At 45.9% G+C, this 22,457-nt stretch overlaps 1 protein-coding gene across 3 annotated transcripts in view; it reads right to left on the bottom strand.

Moving 5' to 3' along the window:
- Positions 1-22,457, bottom strand: part of LOC146008494 (uncharacterized) — a 50,432-nt gene that overhangs the window by 5,156 nt on the left and 22,819 nt on the right. The window contains exons 5-6 of one of the 3 annotated variants that reach the window (XM_083147847.1): positions 18,407-18,656; positions 17,584-17,642 (exon numbers count right to left, since the gene is read on the bottom strand). In XM_083147847.1, the coding sequence (XP_083003973.1) occupies positions 17,584-17,642; positions 18,407-18,429 (82 nt within the window). In that variant the 5' untranslated portion in view covers positions 18,430-18,656. Of the gene's footprint in view, positions 1-17,583; positions 17,643-18,406; positions 18,660-22,457 lie in introns of all 3 variants that reach the window. The other 2 variants (XM_083147846.1, XM_083147845.1) reach the window with 2 other exon arrangements.

Genomic DNA, 22,457 nt, shown 5'->3' with positions numbered 1-22,457 from the left:
AGTGTACATTGCGAAATATTCGCAATGACCGGAATACTTCGCATAATGAGCTGAACGGAACGGTACTAAACATGATACAGACAGATGTATGCGGGGCTAACTAAGCTATGTGTGGCGTTCTAAACCTTTAACTACATTTTACTTAGTGTCAGTATGTATTTAGGAATTTATGTGTGATAGTATGGCTACTCTTCTGGTCCACTTTGTCACGCATACTCGGGTATGGAAACTTTATTTGCGCAACTCTGCGAACCAAAATGGCGGCCATACTATCCTAAAATGGCGTGTGTGTAACTCGACTTCCATAGTCCACCCTTTAACAGTAATTATAAAACTGTTACAATACAAAACATTTCACACGACAATACAGAAATTCATAATCCTAACAGAGAAATTGGGATACATGAATTAAACATATAAGGGGAGTAAACCATCTGCTCTCGGCCGATCCAGGATCATGGATAAACGATGGGCCGCATTTATCGAACAACCTACTCAGGGTCACGAAGGATAATGTACAATTTTGGGATAAAAATAAAAACAGGGGTGGTTACAACATATACACGTTCACAAATATGGTTTCTTTAAAGGGAGGTGGTTTCGATTTTAGGGTCATATACCAAACCCTGGTCTTCCTCTGTATCTCTCGTTCTTACACTCATGATTTCGGTACGTTTTGTCTTTCCCCGGGTCACCACCTTTATACATTTGAACAATAGCACAAAGACTATGATGGCACCACCGATACAGAGAAGGAGTTTTCCTATGCTAGCTATGATCCCTTGCGCCCATTCTCCTAAACCAGAGAACCAGTGCATTGGATTCAACCAGGAGGTCCATTCACTAACTTTGTTACCTATTTCTGCCAGGCTGATATTATGTTCCCTTCTAAATTCCCATTTAAGCTGAAGAATCTCATCCATCCGATGATCGATGATTTCTTCTGGGTCTTCAGTATTGTTGGTGATATATGTACAACACTTCACCCCAAACTGTGTAGAGAGGGTGACACAATATCCTCCTGTCATAGCTGTCAGATAGTTCAGCACCATCCGATGTTGGACTAGCTCTCTTTTATATGCTTGCAACTCCTTCCCAGTGTATCTAAAGGTGTCATCATAAATCTCTGTGATGTTATCTACCAAGCTAGCTAATGCTTGTATATATTTAAAATTTATGACTCCTCTGGCGGTATGGATGATATCTAAAGCAATGAGGAGTTGGATACCGAACGACTCGTGTATCATTTCAGAAGCTAGGGGTTCTTTCTTGATTGTTAAATCCCTTTTATGGATTTGATCATAATGGGTATGAGTGTAAGGAGGAGGTATACCTCTGTGTATGCCCACCATCTCATCATGTGTGAGGGTCATCACTTCAGGTAACACTCTGCCTAGATAACAAATACCAACGTAGTTCATGGAGAGCCATTTGTACGCCCTCCTACCACAAATATAATAAACATCGTCAGGGAGAAAATAAGGGACAGAGTATTTCATGATCTTGTCACACATTATCCATAAGAACATCCCCGTCCCCTGTTCCCTGACTTGTTCCTCACAGATCTCTGGCTGTAGGGTTACATTACAGTAGCCGGCTGATACTCTGCCGGCCATCATTTTACTTCTCTTCACCGTGTAGACATATTTATAGTGTCTCCCACTGGTTCGGATTTTTAACAACAATTCTTTATCAATAGGCTCTCCATCTGGACGCTGGGAGTAAGTTATTGTCTGGTTATGCCATGTCACCTCCCAAGTACCAATCGCTCTGGAACTTGAGAAGTTCATACATACCAGGGATTTATCCACTTGGTATGGGTGTAATCTAAGACTAGGGGACCTAGTATACAGGTATCTCTTATCCAATGGCCTCCCCTTATTTAATACGCTTATCTCTGAAATATTAAGCGGGTATGGGACTAGGCCTACACTACTCCTTTTATGTAGCACTTGTGAACACACCCAGCATTCTGTTTGGTTTAAAACCTTACCCACTAGTGAGTGGTAATCACTCAAGGGATGTCGGCCGGTAGTTGCCTTACTTGTCGACTGACATCGCTGGATGCATTCTTCTTCCATTTTAGGTTGACAATATCTACAGACACAGTACTCACCAGACAATAACTCATCACATAGCCCTTGAACTACGTTTCCCTCATACTTTTTACCTTCTCCTGTCATGGGCAAAGTGTCAAGCTGGTTTAGGGATTCTACCTCACCCATATCTGGGTCCATTATTACACTGTCAGAACTCTGCTCCGATCGCTCTAGGATGTGGCAGCCACCGAGTATCTTTGGGTGAATAAAAGAACACAGAAAGAAAACAAAGACATATATGCATAACTGTGAACCTTTTGCTTGGAGTCCTTCCATCATCTCTACCAGGGGACTTTTATTTTGCTCTGCTCTTAGACCTTTGTTCGCTCAGGTTGCTCGACCTTGGCTGCTTCTCAGTGTTCCCGAAACAATGCTTCTAGCGACACTTCTTCTCTCTTGCTCTCTGCACACTGGGACTCTGGGTTACTGGCTTTCTTGCAGTGGGACGAATGTATCCAAGTCTCTCTCTCTGCGACTTTAATTGATGTAGTGCTGGTCAACAAAACTTGGTATGGTCCTTCCCAACGGTCTATCAAACAACCTGAGCGTAAAAAATTTCGGATCATAACAAAGTCTCCTGGTTTAAGATTATGACAATTCTCTGTAGGCATATCAGGGTTCAGTAATTTCAGCTGCTTTTGTTGCTCCCTTAGCTGTTTGTTTAGCTTTAGGAGATACTGTACAGTTAGCTCATTGTTACATTTGAGATCATCCTGTGGGTCTATCATAATGTGTGGCTGCCGACCAAACAATATCTCGAAGGGGGACAAGTTGAGCGGAGTCCTGGGAGTGGTCCTAATGCTATACAACACAATAGGCAGTGCCTCTGGCCATAACAACCCTGTTTCAGCCATCACTTTACCCAATTTGTTCTTAATAGTACCATTCATTCTCTCAACTTTGGCGCTCGCCTGGGGACGATATGGAGTATGAAGTTTACTATTAATCCCCAGGAGTTTACACATGATTTGGAAGACCTCTCCTGTGAAGTGAGTGCCTCTGTCACTCTCAATGACCTTTGGGATACCATACCTACAGACAAACTCCTGACATATTTTCTTTGCTGTAAAGGTAGCAGTGTTGGAGGCAGCGGGGAAAGCCTCCACCCAACTGGAAAACATGTCAACACAAACTAATACATATTTCAAATTTCTACAGGGTGGTAACTGTATGAAGTCGATTTGTATTACCTGGAAAGGGCCTTCTGTAGGAGGGATGTGGGATGGCTCTGTTGGGATGGCTTTTCCAACGTTCTTCCTCAAACAGGTGAGGCATGACATTGCCACTCTACCTGCTTGAGAAGCGAACCCTGGTGCACACCAGTAGGCCTTTACCAGCTTGCACATACCTTCCTTCCCAAGATGTGTCAGCCCATGGGCCGCCTCGGCTAGACTAGGAAGGTATGCTCTGGGGGCCACTGGTTTCCCGTGTCCATCTCTCCAAAGTCCGGTAGACTCTTGGCCACATCCCTTCGACTTCCATACTGCTCTTTCCTGTGGGGAACACAAATTCTGCATGTCTATCAGTTTGGATGTGGATACCATGTTCAGTGTACAAAGGTTGGTAGGATGGGTGAAAATATTTACAGGGCATGCGGCCCTTTTCGCTGCCTCATCAGCGCGGCTGTTACCAAGTGACACCGGGTCCTTCTCTGATGTGTGAGCTTTGCACTTGATAACAGCCACTCTGTCTGGAAGCTGAATAGCTCCCAGAAGTCTCCTAATATATGTCGCATGCGCCACTGGTGTGCTAGCCGCCGTCATGAAATTTCGGAGGCGCCATAGGGCTCCAAAATCATGGACTACTCCGAAAGCATATCTGGAGTCGGTATATATGTTGACTGATTTTCCTTGGGCCAGTTCACATGCTCTGGTCAGTGCCACCAGTTCCGCTACTTGTGCTGAGTGAGGTGGTCCCAAGGGTTCAGCTTCCACAATACCTTCTCCATCTACTACTGCGTAACCTGTGCACAGCTCTCCCGTGTCCGTCTGTCTATGACAGCTACCATCTGTGAATAAGGTTATGTCTACCTCACTTAATGGGCTGTCGCTTATGTCAGGACGTGCTATGAAGGTCTGATTCAGGTAGGACATGCAATCATGTTTGTCCTCACTCTCACTAAACTCTGCTTTACCATATTCAGCAACATTCCCATCACCCTCCACCCTTTGTGCCTTGGAAGGCACATGAGGAAGGAATGTGGCTGGGTTTAGTGTGTTGCATCTTTTGATGGTAATATTTACTGGGGCCATCAGCGCCAGTTCCCACTTAGTGAACCGTGCTGAGGACACATGACGTGTTTGGGCAGAATTTAGGAGGGCAGAGACAGCATGGGGAGCATGAACAGTTAAATCGTGTCCCAACACTACGTCCTCACTCTTACTTACTAGTTGTGCTATTGCAGCCACACTTCGTAAGCAAGTTGGGAGTGAGCGTGCTACTGTGTCCAGCTGGCCACTGTAGTACGCTATTGGTCGGTTGGCATCACCATGTTTTTGTACAAGCACTCCTGCCGCACACCCACCTGATTCAGTTCCGTACAGTTCAAAGGGTTTCCCATAATCTGGCATTCCCAGTGCTGGGGCCTTGGTTAGGCTCACCTTTAGTTCCTCGAAAGCCAGTTCAGATTCCTCAGTATGAGAGACCCGATCAGGCTTAGTTGAGGAAACCATCTCTTGCAGTGGTAATGCCAGAATAGAGAATCCTGGGATCCAATTGCGACAGTATCCACACATGCCTAGGAACGTACGGATCTGATGCTGGGTCTGTGGCAGTACCATGTTCTGAATCGCTTGGATTCTGTCGTCGGTGAGGTGTCTCAGCCCTTGGGTAAGGCAGTGTCCCAGATACTTAACCCTGGTCTGGCATAATTGCAGCTTATCCTTTGATACTTTATGTCCTGTCTCTGAGAGATGCATCAGTAGCTGTCTAGTGTCATCCACTGATGACTCCAGTGACCCAGAACACAACAACAAGTCATCGACATATTGTATCAGTATCGAACCACTCATGGGTTGAAAGGATTGTAAACAATCATGCAAGGCCTGGGAGAAGATGCTGGGGCTGTCTATGAACCCTTGGGGTAGTCGTGTCCAGGTATACTGTACTCCTCTGTAAGTAAAGGCGAACAGATACTGGCTGTCAGGATGCAAAGGGACGGAGAAGAATGCTGAACACAAATCAATGACTGTGAAATGAGTACAATGAGGTGGGATTTGCATTAGGATGACAGCTGGGTTTGGCACTACGGGGAATTGGCTCTCAACTACCTTGTTTACCCCTCTTAAATCCTGCACTAGTCTGTAGCCCCTCCCCCCGCTCTTTTTCACAGGAAAGATGGGACTATTGGCCGTGCTGGAAGTTCTAACTAGGATTTCCTGTTGGAGCAATCGTTGGATCACTGGAAATATTCCTAGCTCAACTTCAGGTTTTAAAGGGTATTGCGGTATTTTTGGGGCTATCCTGCCTTCTTTTAAGCGGATTTCTACTGGAGCTACATTTGCCATTAGCCCAGCGTCCTGTCCATCTTTAGTCCAAAGGGAACTCGGTATTTGTGCTGTAATTTCAGCTACCCTAGATGGATTTGATTCTACAACAGTGGAATACAACATTAACCTCTGAGGACTGTCCAGCATATCTTGCACTTCTTGTGTAAGATTTTTAGGAGTATCTAGGAATACTCCATCGGGAGTGCAATAGATGACACATCCCATTTTACATAGTAAATCTCTACCCAGGAGGTTAGTCGGGGCCGCTGCAGCCAACAGAAAAGAGTGTTTGGTATGCAGAGGCCCGATTGTAACCTCCGCTGGTTTCGTCAGTGGGTAATGTTGTATTTTTCCTGTTACCCCAATTGCCGCTACTGATTGGTTAGTGAAACCCAAGTGAAGAGGAGTGTTGAGAACAGATCTGGCCGCCCCTGTATCAACCAAAAAGGTTTGCCTTACTCCAGCTATATCAACCTTCACCTGAGGTTCCTCTCCAAGGTGTTGTGTTAGTCTAACTGGCTGTAGGATACAGGTATGACCTGTTTCCTATGGTCTGACCTGGGTTGCCCTTAGCACAGTGTCAGCCATCAGATGGGGAGGAGGCATGTTGCGTGACCTGTCTGTCTCCTCCCATTGTCTAGGGGCTGGGTATCTCCGTGTCTCACCTCTGTGAGATTCACATTCTCGCTTATGTGTTTGGTAACTCCTGGGGTTTCCTGCCCTACACTGAGCTGAGTAATGACCTTCCCTATTGCAGTTATAACAGATAATTGGCTTTCTACCTGTGTCCTTGGCGTTTCGTGGTTGGTATGCAGCTTTGTTTGGGGCATTAGAAAGGGCGTGTATGCTAACCATCATCAGTTTGTCAGTTTGCAGTTCCTTGCGCTTTTTAATGTTGCGGTCGTGGTCCACAGCAGATTCCCGTAGGGCATTCACTGTCATTCCACGCCAATTTGGGAAAGAAGTTTGGACTCTGGTTCTCAGGTTTTCGCTAAGCCCTTCCACCAGCACAGAGACAATCAGCTCCCTCAGGTGGGGGTCGTCCTTAGGCTCGGAGACACCAGTGTACTTTGATACCGCCATCAAACCCCGGTTGAAATATTCGCTAGCTACTTCACCATCTTGTTGTTTGATAGTGAATATCTTGCTATATTCCACTGCTGCAGGAAAATACACTCCCAACTGTAAGTTAATCAGGCGTATATTCTCCTGGTTGATCTCATCATTTATCTCCTTGTCCACTTTCAATCCACTATCCTGAATGAATTTCGGGATGTCAATGTGAGTGGGGAGACAGGCCCTCAACATGATTCTCCAATCCTTGTTGGTGGGCTCATCAGAGTTTCCTAGATCCCTTACAAATTTCCGGCACAATGCCAGATCTTTCCTAGGATCAGGGAAATCTGTAATGATGGACCGCAGCTCTAACCGTGTCCATGGGTTTAGCATGGTCATCTTTCTGGTAGGTATCACACCCTCTCTGTCTGCCTTACCATAGGGAACCTCCAGTGTGCGTACAGGGTATGTTTGTACCACATTCGCATTACTGGGACCTGCTTGGGAGTTATTTGTGTCTGTGCTGTGTGGTGCATCATTACCTGAGTCCAATACTATGCTGTTGGCATCAGCCGTCTCCTCCTCCTGTGCTGGGGCCTCAACAGCGGGTTGAGCTTTAACGTCAATCATGTTAATTGCATGAGAGACGGCCAGTGCCAACAGCTGCTCGTTTTCCTCTCGGGTTTCCTTGTAAGGGGATAAGACAGGGTACAGGTTAGCAACGGATACATTATTACTTATTCCTTTCTTATGAGTCATTATCCCCTTCGGCACATATGGGGGTGGGGGAGCTGATTCTATTATGGCAGCGGTTGCATTTATATTTTGGCTGATTGTGTCAGGTATTGCCAGACCTCTGCTTCCCCATTGTTCCTGTCCTTCCTTCTGCCACAATTTAAGAATCTCTATATGCTTCACTCTCTCCTTACGACTGGAGAGTAGGCATATTTCATCTTTTACTGCCGATAAGATTTCTGGATCGAAGCTACCAACACTGGGAAATTCTAACTTGCTGCCTTGTGTCATTTTTCTCCATTTATTTTGGTAAACAACTGCGAGTTCACCGTGCTTCCTGCACATAATAAAAGCAGCCGATCCTTTTGGCCGGCTTGCTTCCTCCCTAACATGCACGTTATCACAGCGTGACCCGTTATTACCCATAATTACAGGAATAAACGTTCACAGCTTAATAGATACCGGTGGGTTATTTAAGTTGAGAGCTCCCCAACCACTCACTTCTCCACACAGCGACACTACAACGCAATCAAGCGAAGAGCCCACAATGCGAGGTAACGTACTCAATCACCAAGTCTTTCGACTAGCAGCGAACTTCTAGCCAACTTGCTTGGTGCGGCACAATTTTTCCAGGGTATAACAAACTTGTTTTCCTATACCCCCAAAAATCGGATTTCTAAAGTAGCTAATCGGAAACAAGTGCGTTCCGATATATCTTCTTGTACCCTCCTAGCGGAATCAATTCCACTGAAGGGGCAGTTCCTATGGGCACGTCGTCACGTGAACCCTAACCCTGTCCTACCTGGACTGTCCTACACTGGACTACACTGCGCTTGAGTCGTGTCGTCACACACCCGTTCGCCTCAGTTATTTTTCACACTGGGCGCTGGTTACACCTTGGTCTTATGCATATATTTGAAATATTTCTGTACAGAAAATCTTCCCAGGCCGGTAGCTTGTCACTAGATACTTATGCAGGTATAAATCCCTTATAATACGCTATAGGAATCTATTAAAATAATGCTTGAGTTGCTTGCTTAATGAAAAAAATGAACAAAAAGAGAAAAAAAAAACTATTTTCTCTTTATTTAATCACCGCCTCATTCGCAGTATATTACTATACTGTTTAAATAAAGCTAGTGGTTTAATACTGTTCACCTTTTAGTTCCTATGTGTGCTGCATGTGCAGTACCAATGAACAGCCACGTGTGTACATGCGCTGTTCACAGGCCGCCGATGAATCGGCCACCCACGTGTTCTATAGTGTATTTGCAAGGTTGCACTCGGGTTTCGCTATACGCAGTAATTGCGCCTAAATGTGGAATAAATCCCTTAACTCCGTCCAAAAGTTACGTATCAAGATGCGAAATAAATCCCGCACTTAATCCGTAAATCACGTACAAAGATGCGAAAATTTCCCGATATGGGCACGTGCGCGCGCACCTTGCGTAATACACAATAGACGCTTTACGTTACTGCAAAAAGGCCCAGGGCTTGTCGCCACGTGGCGGAGTCCCTGTTTTTGCGGTAACTAACAATAAAAGTTATAGTTTTGCACAGAGGGGATCCTCTATGTACTATAATAAACACAGACTCCACGTGTGCGAACCTTATCGCACGTGGTACTTATACTGTAATAAACAAGCAACTTAAAACACTATACCCCGTTAAACTACTTGTGGCAGGCAGAAGTACAGTTTACTAAACACTTAATATATGTTTTAAAACACGTGGCTTTCACTTATTGTACTCCGGGTTCAGCGCTAGCACTTCACGAACCCCGCACCGCCGCGGACTCGGCCTATCCAGCAATGGAAACAAATAAATACTTCCACCCTTTTGCTGGTATAGGTCGAGCCGCACGCCTGGTACTGAGTTCTGGACTGTGGAGCGGACAGACGAGCCCTCAATTGTTAATGACGATTAAATATGACCAGAGAGACAATAAGTGAAAAGCGCTGGTTACGTAATAAGTCCGCAACCAACGTACCCTTTATACCTAACTACGTGCGAACAAAGCGTAGCGCAGCGTAGCGTACCTTTTATTGTATTATGTACACCAAGAACCAATACCTTAATCAGAGATTCCTTCGCAGTACTTTGTCTCTAATCTGCGAATATACCTTATCGGACAGTGTCCGTAATATACCTTGTCGCTATTATGCGAATAAACAGACACGACCACTGTATAGAAATAAGGAGATAAGAACTCCGTAAAAGGTTGTATTTAAGTCCCTAATGGACAAAAGGGGGTTACAGAAATAAGAATAAACAGGTATAACAAGTAATACAATATACTAACAATGAACACTAAACAGACTCTGCTAAGGGGAAAGAATACAGATACAAGACACAACCAGCCAACATACAAATAAGTATAAATAGCGTTAATGCAACCGTTACCGTTCTCATCAAATATGCGAAGTGTAGTCCGGTCAGAGCTCACTATCGTTCAGGGATGAACTATAGTCCGGTGGTCAGGTCAGGGAAAGGTAGATGTGCCGAAGAGACTTTGGCTGCTCTGGGTCGCCTATCTTATAGGGTCAGAAAGGGGAGGTCAAAGGCCATTCTCATTGGTCAGAGATCATATGTCCGGTCCACTGTGATTGGAGGTTAGACGCTGTACCTGGTCTGACCAGGTGCAGGGGAGTGAACTTTAAGAGTCCTTTGTTTGGTGGTTTCGGCGTCAGCAGGGATAAGAACTGGTTTCATCTAGTTTCCTTTGTTAACTACTTTCAACAGAAACTGTCTCTGAGTTATGGATTATGTCCATAACTATCGGGCAGTGTACATTGCGAAATATTCGCAATGACCGGAATACTTCGCATAATGAGCTGAACGGAACGGTACTAAACATGATACAGACAGATGTATGCGGGGCTAACTAAGCTATGTATGGCGTTCTAAACCTTTAACTACATTTTACTTAGTGTCAGTATGTATTTATGAATTTATGTGTGATAGTATGGCTACTCTTCTGGTCCACTTTGTCACGCATACTCGGGTATGGAAACTTTATTTGCGCAACTCTGCGAACCAAAATGGCGGCCATACTATCCTAAAATGGCGTGTGTGTAACTCGACTTCCATACATACTATGGCATTTTGTACACTATGTAATGGGTGTGTGACGTGTAATCGGCATTATGTTGAAAATTTTTGGCGCGCACTGTCTATATAGTTCCTCCTTTCCAAAAACTGTTTTCAGTCCTGGCATATTGTGTAATGGGCATTGCAGTGTATGTTGTAACATGTAATGGGCATCATGGTGTGGGGCATAACGTGTAATGGGTATTACTGTGTATGATGTAACATGTAACTGGCATTATGGTATGCAAAATCAAGAATGAAATTGAAGCAAAGGTTAAAAAAAAATCAACATAAGGCGGGTCAAAGGGCGGTGCTGGGGGTGGGGCATGGGCGGGGCAGTGGGTGTGTCAAGGGGCGGGCCACTGTCCGGGAATCTCTCAACAAAAAGGTGGTAACCCTACCTGTCTGTGTCGGCAATGTGGATGCCGGGAAGCACCTCCGGTGGGATAATTCTGCGTAGCAGCCTTTCATAGGCCTTAAAGCTGACTTGCTGCCTAGGTCCACCTCCTGTGTGACAAGCCTCTTTCTTCTCCAGGGCAAGCTTGGCTTTGAGGAGGCGCTTGATGTCATTATATCGTTTTTTGACGTTGCGCACACTCCTCTTGTGTGTGCTGACTGCATTTACCGCGGAGGTGATATTGTCCCACATCCCCAGCTTCCTTGCCACACTTGTGCGGTGATGGTGAGGACCAAGCAGGTGGTCATACAGGGGCAAGAGTGCACGCACCAGGGCCATATTCTCCTCATATGAGAACCTGACTTTCCTCCCACTAGCTGTACGAGCTGCATCATCCTCCTCCTCCACATTTTCTGGGTCACCCTCCTCCTCCTCCTGTCCTAGTTCTTCCGCCAGCACCTCCAAGTCTGCTTCATCTTCCTCCTGCAGAGGCCAATCCACCTCTGAGAAATCACCCTCCTGCAGCTCCTCCTCTGTGTGCCTGGCACTCTGTTCCTCCTGTGAGGACACATGGCTTGTGCCTGCTTCCTCCTCATCCTCCATAGCCACCTGCTCAGCTTCCACCATGTGGCTTCTCCCTGGCGCACCTCTTCCTGGCAGCATGCTGGCTCTCCCTGTCCTGCCTCTTACAGTGCTGCCTCTCACTCCCCTACCTCTCCCAGTGGTTGGGGTATTTGGGCCCAAGCTGGCTGTCCCTCTGCCTCCTCTGCACCTTATCACTGCTCCTCTCCTCTCCATCTCAAATACCTTATTCCCTTTTAAAGGGTGAAATGGCGCCTGCGCCCCTGGATATAGGGGTTGTGATGCGTATTGCAAGTGACTAAGGTGGGCCAATAGGTTAGCATGTTGTATGTGCTGATCAGGTGTATTGGTGTAAATCACATTCCGGTTGGCCGCAAATACGCACATGACCTAACCCGGAAATCGCACTTTTATGGCGTATTACATCGGCTCAATTAGCACCATATTGCCGTATATCGCCATATATCGCACATTTCATGCGGCATTACGCCAGCCATTAAATACGCGATTTATGTTAAAAAATGCGATATAAAAAAATGCGATATAGGGCGATTTGAGAAAAATCACATTTTCTAAAAAACGGTAAACACACTAAATCTCGCCCATTAAGTGCAAATTCAGAAAGGAGAAAAAGGAATAAAGTGATTAAAATATTGCACTGTGTTGGTGGTGATTATTCTGTGTATGTAGCCACTTTTCCCAGTATTACTGTATTTGCAAATAAGTTGCTAAATGTTTAGGATAATGTTATTGGGAGAGCTCTTGAAGATACTGTGATACAATATGTCCACAGTTAAATGCAAAAATGTGGTGTCAGGGCGGTGTTATTAATTGCACTTTAAGTTATACACACTATCCAATTTATTGTTTCCACATACAAAACAACTATAAGTGGAAAATTACTCTGTCGGAGTAACTGTATTTATTATTGAGTGTTGCTGTTAATAGGCATTTAGTGCATAGACAAATCATGCATTAATGTACTATCGTGGTGTCACAGCAGTGGTGCTAGCAATTGCACCTTTTTTCATTCCAGGGTACACACTATCCAATAAGTTGGCCCCACGTGTAGTGGAAATAATTCACTATATTTGGCAATTATTAATTGTTGCTGCAATTTGACATCTAGCGCATAGATAGCTTCATATATTAGTACATTCTCTTGGTGTCAGGCTGTGGTAGTGAAGTCAGTGAGGAGCGCTTATATCATCACGACATCATAGCGCATAGCAGTTCTAATACGGTTATTCCTAACAAAAGTGCTCCTAACTGGGATGAGATAAAAGCGCATTTTTTTATCTCGCTCCACATCGCCGCTCTTCGCACTTTTTGAAATTGCATTTTTTTGCAATAAATCGCATATTTAATGGGATGCGATTTGGAGGCTGAAAAGTGCGATGTAGTGCGATTTGTGGCGAAGTGGTGCGATTTTATGACACATAAAAGTGCGATTTCTTCCGCCGGTCATGTGCGAGTTTTGGACCAACCGGAGTGCGATTTACAAGACTGTCTCCGCATGACTAAGAACCCCCTAACCTATTGGCCCACCTCTGTCCCCTCCATTATGCAGCCAGCCAAGTGGGAGAGGCAGCAGAGGACTGCTGAGGTCGTCCTCCATTACAGGGAGTGGCAGCAGTGTGGCAGGCAGCATGGCCACAGCAAGGCCAGCCCCAGACCAGGCCCTGGCGGACCAACCCCAGCAGGAGGAGGTGGAGGATCCGCTGGCATCCTTATCCTATACCCAGGACCTATTCCATACCCCAGAGCAGCTGCAGGAGGACCACATGTCAAAGGTGGAGGAAGATGGAGGTGAGAAGGAGGAAGACACTGGCATGGAGGAGGAGGGGTACATGGCTGGAGTAGAAAATGAGGAGGAGGAGTTAGAAGCTGGCTGCACAAAAAGTGGCAGAAAGGTCAGATTCTCCTATGAGGAAAATGCTGTGCTTGTCCGGGCTATCATACCCGTGTTTGACCGGTTACTGGGGAAAAGTCACCACAAGACCACTGCACAGCGGAAAAGGGCTATGTGGAAGGACATCACCCAGGCGGTGAACGCTGTAAGTCTGTAACGCTGTAAGTCAGCACAAGCGCCTGGTCAGAAACGTCAAGAAGAGGTTCAATGATATAAAGAGACACCTCAAAAGTAAAATGGCCATGGAGTTGGAGGAGGCCACCAAGACTGGCGGAGGAAGCCCCACCACTGTCTGCTACACGTCCTATGAGGTCAAGCTCAAAAGAATCATACCCCCTGAGGTCCTGCCTGGCATGCACGTCGCGGATACCGATATGAATCGGTTGCAGAGGGCTGAGTGCCTCAGAATATAGGCATCATGGCAGTTCCCAGGGAAGCATGCTACTACACTTAGGATTTTGAGATGACCATCACATACCACCTGGACGTTCAAAGAGTGCCGCCCACGCCGATTGACATAGACGTATCCCCGCACGTCGCCCAACAGAACCTGGTCTGAAAAAAGTGTGATTATTAGACATCTTAAAAGTGCGATTTACGAAAACGCATCCCATTAAATAAGCGATTTGTATACTTTTCTGTACGAAAACATCTGGATGCGATAAAAATGCGATTTTTTTCACACACTTTCAGTCCGCATGAGTTATCGCACATAATATGCAATATCCGTCCCTTAGCGCATCCTATTAAATATGCGATTTCAAGGAAAAATGCGATGTTGCCATTTTTTTAATAATATTCGCCAAAAAACACACATCTCATCCCATAGAATGTCGCCCATTGTATCCCAGTATCTTCAAGAGCTCTCCCAGTAATACCCCTTTCACACTGCACTTTTAAAACGGTATATTGCCGCTTTTTTTCCATTTTAAAATGTTTAAGGCTGCAGTGTGAAAGTGCCAGAGTTGATTTACCGGTTAAAGTTAACTGGTATTTCAACATGTTTAAAAAGCAGAGTCCTACACGTTTCAAAGCCATTTTTTAGGCAGTGTGAATGGCTCTATTTCTATGGCTTGAAATGTGTCCCTTGGGGGTTAAACGGGTTGAATGTGTGAATGGTATTAAATGATTTTTAAAACGGTTTTCACCTGCAATGTGAAAGGTCTTAAGGTTCAGACCCGTTTTAAAGTCCCATTTAAGAATACAGGGTCAATACCCGTTTCTGCAATGTGAAAGCAGTACAACATTATCCTAAACATTTAGCAACTTATTTGCAAATACAGTAATACTGGGAAAAACAACAAAGTGGCTACATACACAGAATAATCAACACCAACACAGTGCAATATTTTAATCACTTTATTCCTTTTTCTCCTTTCTGAATTTGCACATAATATTTGTTTGTCCATACTTCGCTGGCTTGCAGCAATTTTAAAACAATTTAAATAAAAGGTACATTTTAATCTTTAATTTGTCGGTGGAAACTCTCAGCGGAAATAGTATACATTAGTTGAATGAGTGCCCCGAATTGGGAATCCTTTTTTTCTTCTTTCTAGTTCCCTGTGCAAACACGCAGGGAAGCAAATGAACTAGAATCAGGCCCTATATGTAAGTGAACAGAAAACTCATTCTACAGTTCTGTGCCTCTGAAAGGGTTATGTTGTTTTATTCCATAATCATTTTCCCTCTCCCTTGAGCTTTTTTAATCTCTAGAGTGGAAACCATTAACCTGGTTACTACCTTCATCAGGATAAGTCTCATACAAGTCCCTGCGGCTGGAGAGAACACACCCTGAATAACTCACTGTATTAATGATTCTTCTCTTATACAGTTATGTATACAATAAGCAGGGTTGCTGCGATACTGAGTAGTGTCTGCCAAGTACATAAAAAAACATTTGCAGTAATAATTTTTGAAATATATTTTTATTTAGTCCGAAGTTTCTCAAACAAAAAATAACAACATTTAATACAGTAATATGAAAGAGTCGAACATTGAACATTTTATTTGAAAAACTTTATGTTCACATCTTTTTTCACATTATTTTAAGTTTTAAAGTAACCATGGGCCTAATTCAAACCCGATCGCAGGGCACATTGGCAAAATTGGCGAAGCCATGTGCACTGCAGGTGAAGTTAGATTTGGATGGGGTGTGTTGAAACTGAAATTAAAATTGCAGTGTAAAAATAAAGCAGCCAGTATATACACTGCACAGAAACAATATAAATCACCCAAATCAATAGGGGTGTACACATGGAGCGATTTGGCCAGCCAATTTTGAGTAGATAGTCAGAATCGCCTAGAAGGTTAGCCAGAATTGTTCCGTAGGTACACTGTAGGAAGGGCGGTAACGAGCTGCCTGGAGGAGCAGCAGGAAGGGTCCTGACTCCCACCGGCGCTGAGGAGAGCAGGAGGGAAGCACCGTCCTGGGAGCAGGTAAGTGAGGCTACCCCCGCCCCTGGAGCCCACACTGACCCCCCTGGAGCTGCGGCCATTGACGCATTTGTAACCGCCCCCTCCGCCTGGAGGTAGATGCGGCTGCATCTCCCTCCACCATACACCCCCCCCCCCGCCAGCGTAGCGGCGACGGCTGCATTACCTCCCACCCCACCCAGAGCGGGCGAGCGCCGAGGCGCCCCCCCCCCCACCTGGGGCGCTCTGGTGCGGCACTGACTGTAGGCGCTTGCGATGCGTGTGGGATTTTTCCAGGAGCCGGAGCGTGTGAAATAGCCCTTAGGGTTATACCACCCGCCCTGAGTTTAATTAAGACAGGCAACCAGCTACTAGCTGTTATTCCTGGACATTGTATAGTCTAGGAACACCACCTCTCCGGACTCCAGTCTTAATTGCCGGACAGTTTGGAGGAATCCCGGATCGGTAATGGTAACCCTAAGAATCCGATAAATGTACGAATTCTAGCAGAAAGGGGTAGGGCTTAACAGAGCAGCGGGGGCAGACTCTCAGTCTGCAGGGAAGAAGAGGCATCTTCACCATTGATATGGGGGAGAAGGCAGAGACAGATTAGGGGGAATCTCTGGGGGTAAGTATCCCAGGCCCCCCCTCCCTCAAAGTGCACTCCCCCAGCCACAACAGATCAGATATCGGTTTGCTATCTGATCCGCGGCACTGCTCACTCCAATGACAGCTATTACAGCTGCCAATGCTGCTGGGCTGCAATGGCTGAATTCTTCAGTATGTGAATCTACAGCCTGCTCCATGGCTGGTGCACAGGGTGCAGGGAAGGAGAAGGTGAGGTCCCAGCCACCGCAGCTATTGCAGAGAGGAGGCATTCGGCGTATCCCACTATTCCTCAGTCTTCTGCCTTCCCCTTAAGAAAGCTTAAAAACATGTTCTATCCAAATGATGTATATGCGATGCCGATTCGATTTTGACTATATCAGTGACGTGCGGTGGTGGCTGTGAACGGAGAGGCACCCCCCCCCTGGCTTTCGCCGACACCCGCTGCCCCCTTCCTCCAGCAGCAGCCAGCACCCATCCCCTGCCGCAAACCTACGTCCCCGCCCGCTGTACCCCCCCCCCCCAAAAAAAAATGATACTCACTGGGCAGGGGGCAGGGTAGAGGGGAGCAGCAGCCACACAGGCAGGGAACCGGGAGACTCGGGAGCTGGCAGTGGCACAGGTCACAGCATAGGGAGCAAACGCGGCACTGTCAGCTTACATGACAGGGGCTGCTGTGATTGGACAGCAGCTGGATCTGCTGTCCAATCACAGCAGCCCCTGTCAATTAGGCACTTCTAGAAGTGCCGCTTTTAGTGTTATTTTTAATAGATTTTTCAGACCACTGCTTAGCCCTGCCCCAAGCCCCGCCCCCCGCTTCGTCCCCTTGCAGTTCTGTTTGGGAGGCACGGTTATTGTGCCTCCCAAACTAGGTTAAATCATTCAAACTAGTAAAATAATATAAAGAAAATACTTATGACACAGAACATGTGTCATAGCTATTATCTTTGTATTATTTTAAAACAAATTGACAGGGGAAGCACTGCCTCCCCTGACTGCACGTCCCTGGAATGTCAAATTGTACAGTGTTTACACAGCATACAGTATGTCTAGTGACTGGAAAATATCTTCAAGGCTCCGGTAATCATTGCTAAAGCTTTTATCATAAAGTTAACTTAAGGAACTAGAGACTTCAGTATTGGAAAAGGCAAAGTCAAGCTATAAAAGACTAAATTAAGTTACTTCACTTCCTTATTAATGACTTACCTTGAATTCCTAAGGAATAGTAAGTTTTAAACAGCCATTCACGCCAGGGACTTCTCCTCCTAAAAAACAGAAAAGCAATTGCTTTTAAAGACTTATAGCAGTATTCAATGAGGATAATTTGCCCTGTTTCACGGCAAATTTGTGCTATTTTCGCGTTGGAAGGTGATTTTTTTGGGTCAGAAAGCGAATCACCCTATTCAACGTGCACTTCTCGCCGTCTTTCTAAGTGATTTTCGCGGTGTGTCTCCATGTAGCAAATCGCCATCTTTTCATGGTGAAGTGGAAAGTGAACTTTTAAAATAAAGTTGTTGTTGTTTTACATTTGGTGTCAAAAAATCAGGAATTTTATTCTGTGAAGGGGCATGCTATTTTTATTCATGTGCTTATAGCACATGAATATATATTTAATTTAATTTATTTATTTTTACACAGAGCAGCCAGCAGGGGGCCGGATATTCATATATTCACTGCACCCGATCATTGCCTATGCACGATCGGGTGCAGTGAATACCTGGTCCCCTGCTGGCTCTCCCGGGGGCAGCTTGTGCTGCCTGGCTCCCGGGGAGCCCACCTCCCCCCCACATACGTTCTGGGGCAGGCAGGGAGACTTCCATCTCCCTGCCTGCCGCCGTCCCCAGGCTCCCTGCAAAGTCCATAGAAAAGACACAATTAGGGTATACCCACTGGCGAGATAAAATATTGCTTGTCCTGGAGACAAGATGGTCACAGCTTAGTATCTGAAAGACTCAGAACAAACAAAAAGGACTATAGTGCAACAGTGTAAATACAATGCTGATTGCTTTAATTTTCACAGGCCACTCACATGGAGGATGTTTTAAATCGCATGTAACAGGTTTCTGATGATGACAACAGCTGTTCAGGACCTGGATGGGCTCAATGAAAAAAGCAATAGTGCAATCCTGTTGTTCCAAAATGTATAACAATTTAATAATAAACTCACAATTTTAAAAGAATTAAAAGCATATCACCCATTAGGGTCAGTAGACACAGATCAGCAGTGGTCCCTCCAATCAAGTGGTTCCCCGGGTCCGGTCCGTTTGGTAGTGAAAGATCTGCTTGAGATAAGATAAGATAAGAGGTTAAAAGTTTATGTTTATTTAACAAAGCACTTTTATTGGTACCATACAGTAAAATAGAGGGTATTGGTGATTGTTACCAAATGTACTGAAAATGTTAATTGGTTGCAATAATCTTGTTGTTTTAAAGTAGAGCAAGCAGGAGGAGGAGTTTGCAGGTGCACACTAAATATAAATGCTAGACCTTTTAATATCTTTGCTATATTGCATTGGAGGTTATTAGCATAATGATGGCCATTATTATGGGCTTGTCCACCGCGTCCAGGTTACCTCAATAGGACAAGTCCCTAACACTACTCTGAGACAGGTCCAGGGCACAGGACCCCCCAGGCCAGCCCAGCAGAACCACCCCATGGCATCACATTAGTGTGAAATTGAAGTGATAGTAAAAGGGTTAGGGGAAATTATATGTGATAAGACTTACCTAGGTAAGAGGTAATAATAAATGTGAAGGGTGCTACATATATATTAAACAAACTAAAGGGGTGATGGAAAGTGTACGATATGATGCCATGGAGCAGCCCAGCAACAGCAGCCCAAAGAGCCCTGCGCCCCAAACACAGTCCCACAGACCAACACTCAGCATATATATATATATAGTAGGACTTACCCTCATAATGCCAAGCTGAAATGTGCAGTCTTGAGCGTAGGGCTCCAACCTAATTAAAAACAATCTGGGACAGGTGGGTGGGGTGCTAGTTAAGGAGGAAGGCGTCTCTAGTTACTTCCAGTGTGCATGAATACACAATATATAGTACATAGGGGGAGAGGCCCTAAACTGCACACCCTGGACATATGAGGTGCTACCTGCTGAGACCTGTAGTGCAGCAAGCAGGAGGAGGAGTTTAGAGGTGCACACTAAATGAGAAGGAAAAAGTGAAAGGTAACCTTGAACGGATCCAGCATAATAAAATTCTATCCTCTTGTGGTGTTACAATACTTTGTGTAATTGATAATATTTGCAATATTTTTAGTAATTTTGTAGCCATTTTTATGAAATTGTTCTTTATCTGTTGTTAATTGAGAATCTAATCTAAAATAAATAAAACTGTTGAACCGGCAAAGCAAATACATAATTACCTTAAGTCTACCTTAAGGTACAAGGGTGATAGGGAGAGGAAGGGGTGGAGGGAGAGAGAGGTGTGGGGATGACATGTGACAGAGAGGTGCAGGGGTGACAGGTGGACAGAGAGGTGCAGCAGGGGTGACATGGGGACGGAGAGGTGTAGAGGAAAGAGGGATGGAGAGGTGCAGGAGAAATTGGGAACAGAGAGGTGTAGGGGTGACAGGGGGAGGGAGAGGTGGAGGGCAGGAGGTAAACTCATGGCTGGTGTAAGGCTTCTCAGCACCCTAAGCAAAACTTCATCCTACTCCCCCCACCCCAAATAAATAAAGGGTGAGAGGGGGGACTCAGGGTGAGAAGGGCAATGCAGGGTGATAGGGGGATGTAGGGGTGAGAGGGGGGCGCAGGGTGAGAGGGGGACTCAGGGTTGGAGAGAATGCAGGGTGAGAGGCAGGGGCATAACTAGACCTTTATTGGCCCCAGTGTGACTGTGACAGTGGGAGGGGCAGTGTAACTGTGACAGTGTAAGGGGCAGTATGACTGTGACAGTGAGAGGGGCAATGTGACTGAACTGGTGCAGACTAGGGGTTAGGTGGGAAGGCAGTGGGACAAGGTAGGAGGTTGAGAGACATTGGGACAGCTGGGGCCTACTGGGCTGGAAAAAGGGGGCACTGACCTCAGGATGGCTTGCCTGGCCTAGGTCAGCTCTGCATGCACACTCAGCTGCCCTTCACTGGTCCTCAGCTTCAGATGCAGCTGCTGAGATATGGGTTCTGGGGTGACTGCAGTCATGCTTTTCTGTGGTGGTGTGTGGCGAGGCATGAATAAGCCAGTCCCGGCGCCAGCTCAAGAATCTCAACAGGCTCCCCTGCTTTCCTATTCATACACTTCTGCAGTGCAGAGAGCGAATCCTAGGTTCCTCACTGGGAAGAGGGGGGGGGTGGCGGCGGGGTGTATGTGAGAGCTGATCACTGCTGGGGGGGGGGACAGACGTGGTAGTAGCTAGTAGTAGTGCTGAATGTCAGCGGTCAGCGGGGACGTGCTGGTGTAGACGTACCCCACCCCACTCACCCCCCTAGTGACACCGCTGTTCATCCCTCACTACAGCCAGTGGTGTCTGGGCACTTGCTCGGTCAGACAGTAGGAAACCACCTGACACGGAAGCACTGACTGCAGAAGCAGCTGCAGCAGTCAGTGGCCTAGCAGCTGAGATCGCGAGGGCCCGGAGAAGTGACGCTTAAAAAAAATATTTCTGGGTAATGCCGGGGGGAGGGGTTTCTGGGTACTCGGAAACCCCTTTGCGTGCGCTACTGGACTAAGGGACAGCGAGGTGGAGGGAGTGAGAGATGCAGGGGTGACGGGGACAGAGAGCAGCGGCGTAACTATAGCACCGCAGCCCCCGCCACCGCGGGGGGGGGCGCTGTGCATGTGGGGGCGCCGGGGGCTGCTGTGCTATAGTTAACCCCCCCAATCCCCCGCAGACTTACCTATCTCGCTGGTCCCGGCGGCTCCATTCTTCTGCTGAGGACCACCACAAAATGGCCGCCCCCATTTAGCAGACAGTTCTCTGAAACTGTCTGCTGTATGGGGGCGGCCATTTTGTGGTGGTCCTCAGCAGAAGAACGGAGCCGCCGGGACCAGCGCGATAGGTAAGGCTGTGGGGGATTGGGGGGGGGTTTGCATTTGCGGCAGGGCAGGGGGGTAGGGGTGCTTGGCGGGGCGGCGGCGGGGGCGCGCCCAAAACGTAGCTACGCCACTGACAGAGAGGTGGAGGGAAGGAGGGAGTGAGAGGTGCAGTGGTGTTGGGAGTACAGGGGTGAGAGACAGAAGGAGAGGTGCAGGTAAGAAGTAAATATAACAACCTCTCCTGTCCATATCCCTTATATCTAAATATATCAACTGCTCTAATGACTGTACGCCTCGAAACAGAGATGAAATGCAGACACTGTCTTGATTTACAAAACTCTTTTAGGGTGCAATTAATTTGGATTTACCAAATACATCAATGGACTGGATATATGGGTGTCATAGATATGCTCATTAGTCGTTATATGATTGCATGATATAATTTGAATTGTTAATATTATTTGTCTTTTTTATGTATATTTTTAAGTGATCTCATTAATAGGAAGCAATGATTTAATTGCTCTCTCTCTCTCTCTCTCTCTCTCTCTCTCTCTCTCTCTATATATAAATATATATATATATTTTTTTTGATTAATTAATTAAAATCTTACTAATTTCATACAAGTGCTTAATTGATTAATTGACTTCAGTGTGTAGTGTGGGAAGCGCTCCAAACTGTTGTTTTTTTGTACTAATATGTAATAGGCATTACTGTGTGTGGCATTGGCCCTTATTCAGATCTGATTGCAGTACAAATTTGTTCTCAAAATGGGCAAAACCATGTGCACTGCAGGTGGGGCAGATGTAACTTGTGCAGATAAAGGTAGATTTGTGTGAGTTATTTTTTTTCTGTGCAGGGTAAATACTGGCTGCATTATTTTTACACTGCAAATTAGATTTCGATTTCAACACACCTCACCCAAAATTAACTGTCTCTGCCCATGTTACATCTGCCCCACCTGCAGTGCACATGGTTTTGCCCATTTTGAGAACAAATTTGTACTGCAATCAGATCTGAATAAGGGCCATTATGTGTAATGGGCATCACAGTGTGTGGCAAAATATGTAATAGGCATTACAGCATGCAG

This window comes from Crinia signifera, chromosome 6, assembly GCF_055691185.1.
Source record: "Crinia signifera chromosome 6, ASM5569118v1, whole genome shotgun sequence".
Classification (NCBI taxonomy): domain Eukaryota; kingdom Metazoa; phylum Chordata; class Amphibia; order Anura; family Myobatrachidae; genus Crinia; species Crinia signifera.
Note: the sequence above shows the minus strand (reverse complement) of the source record. Positions and strands in the feature narration are given on the sequence as shown.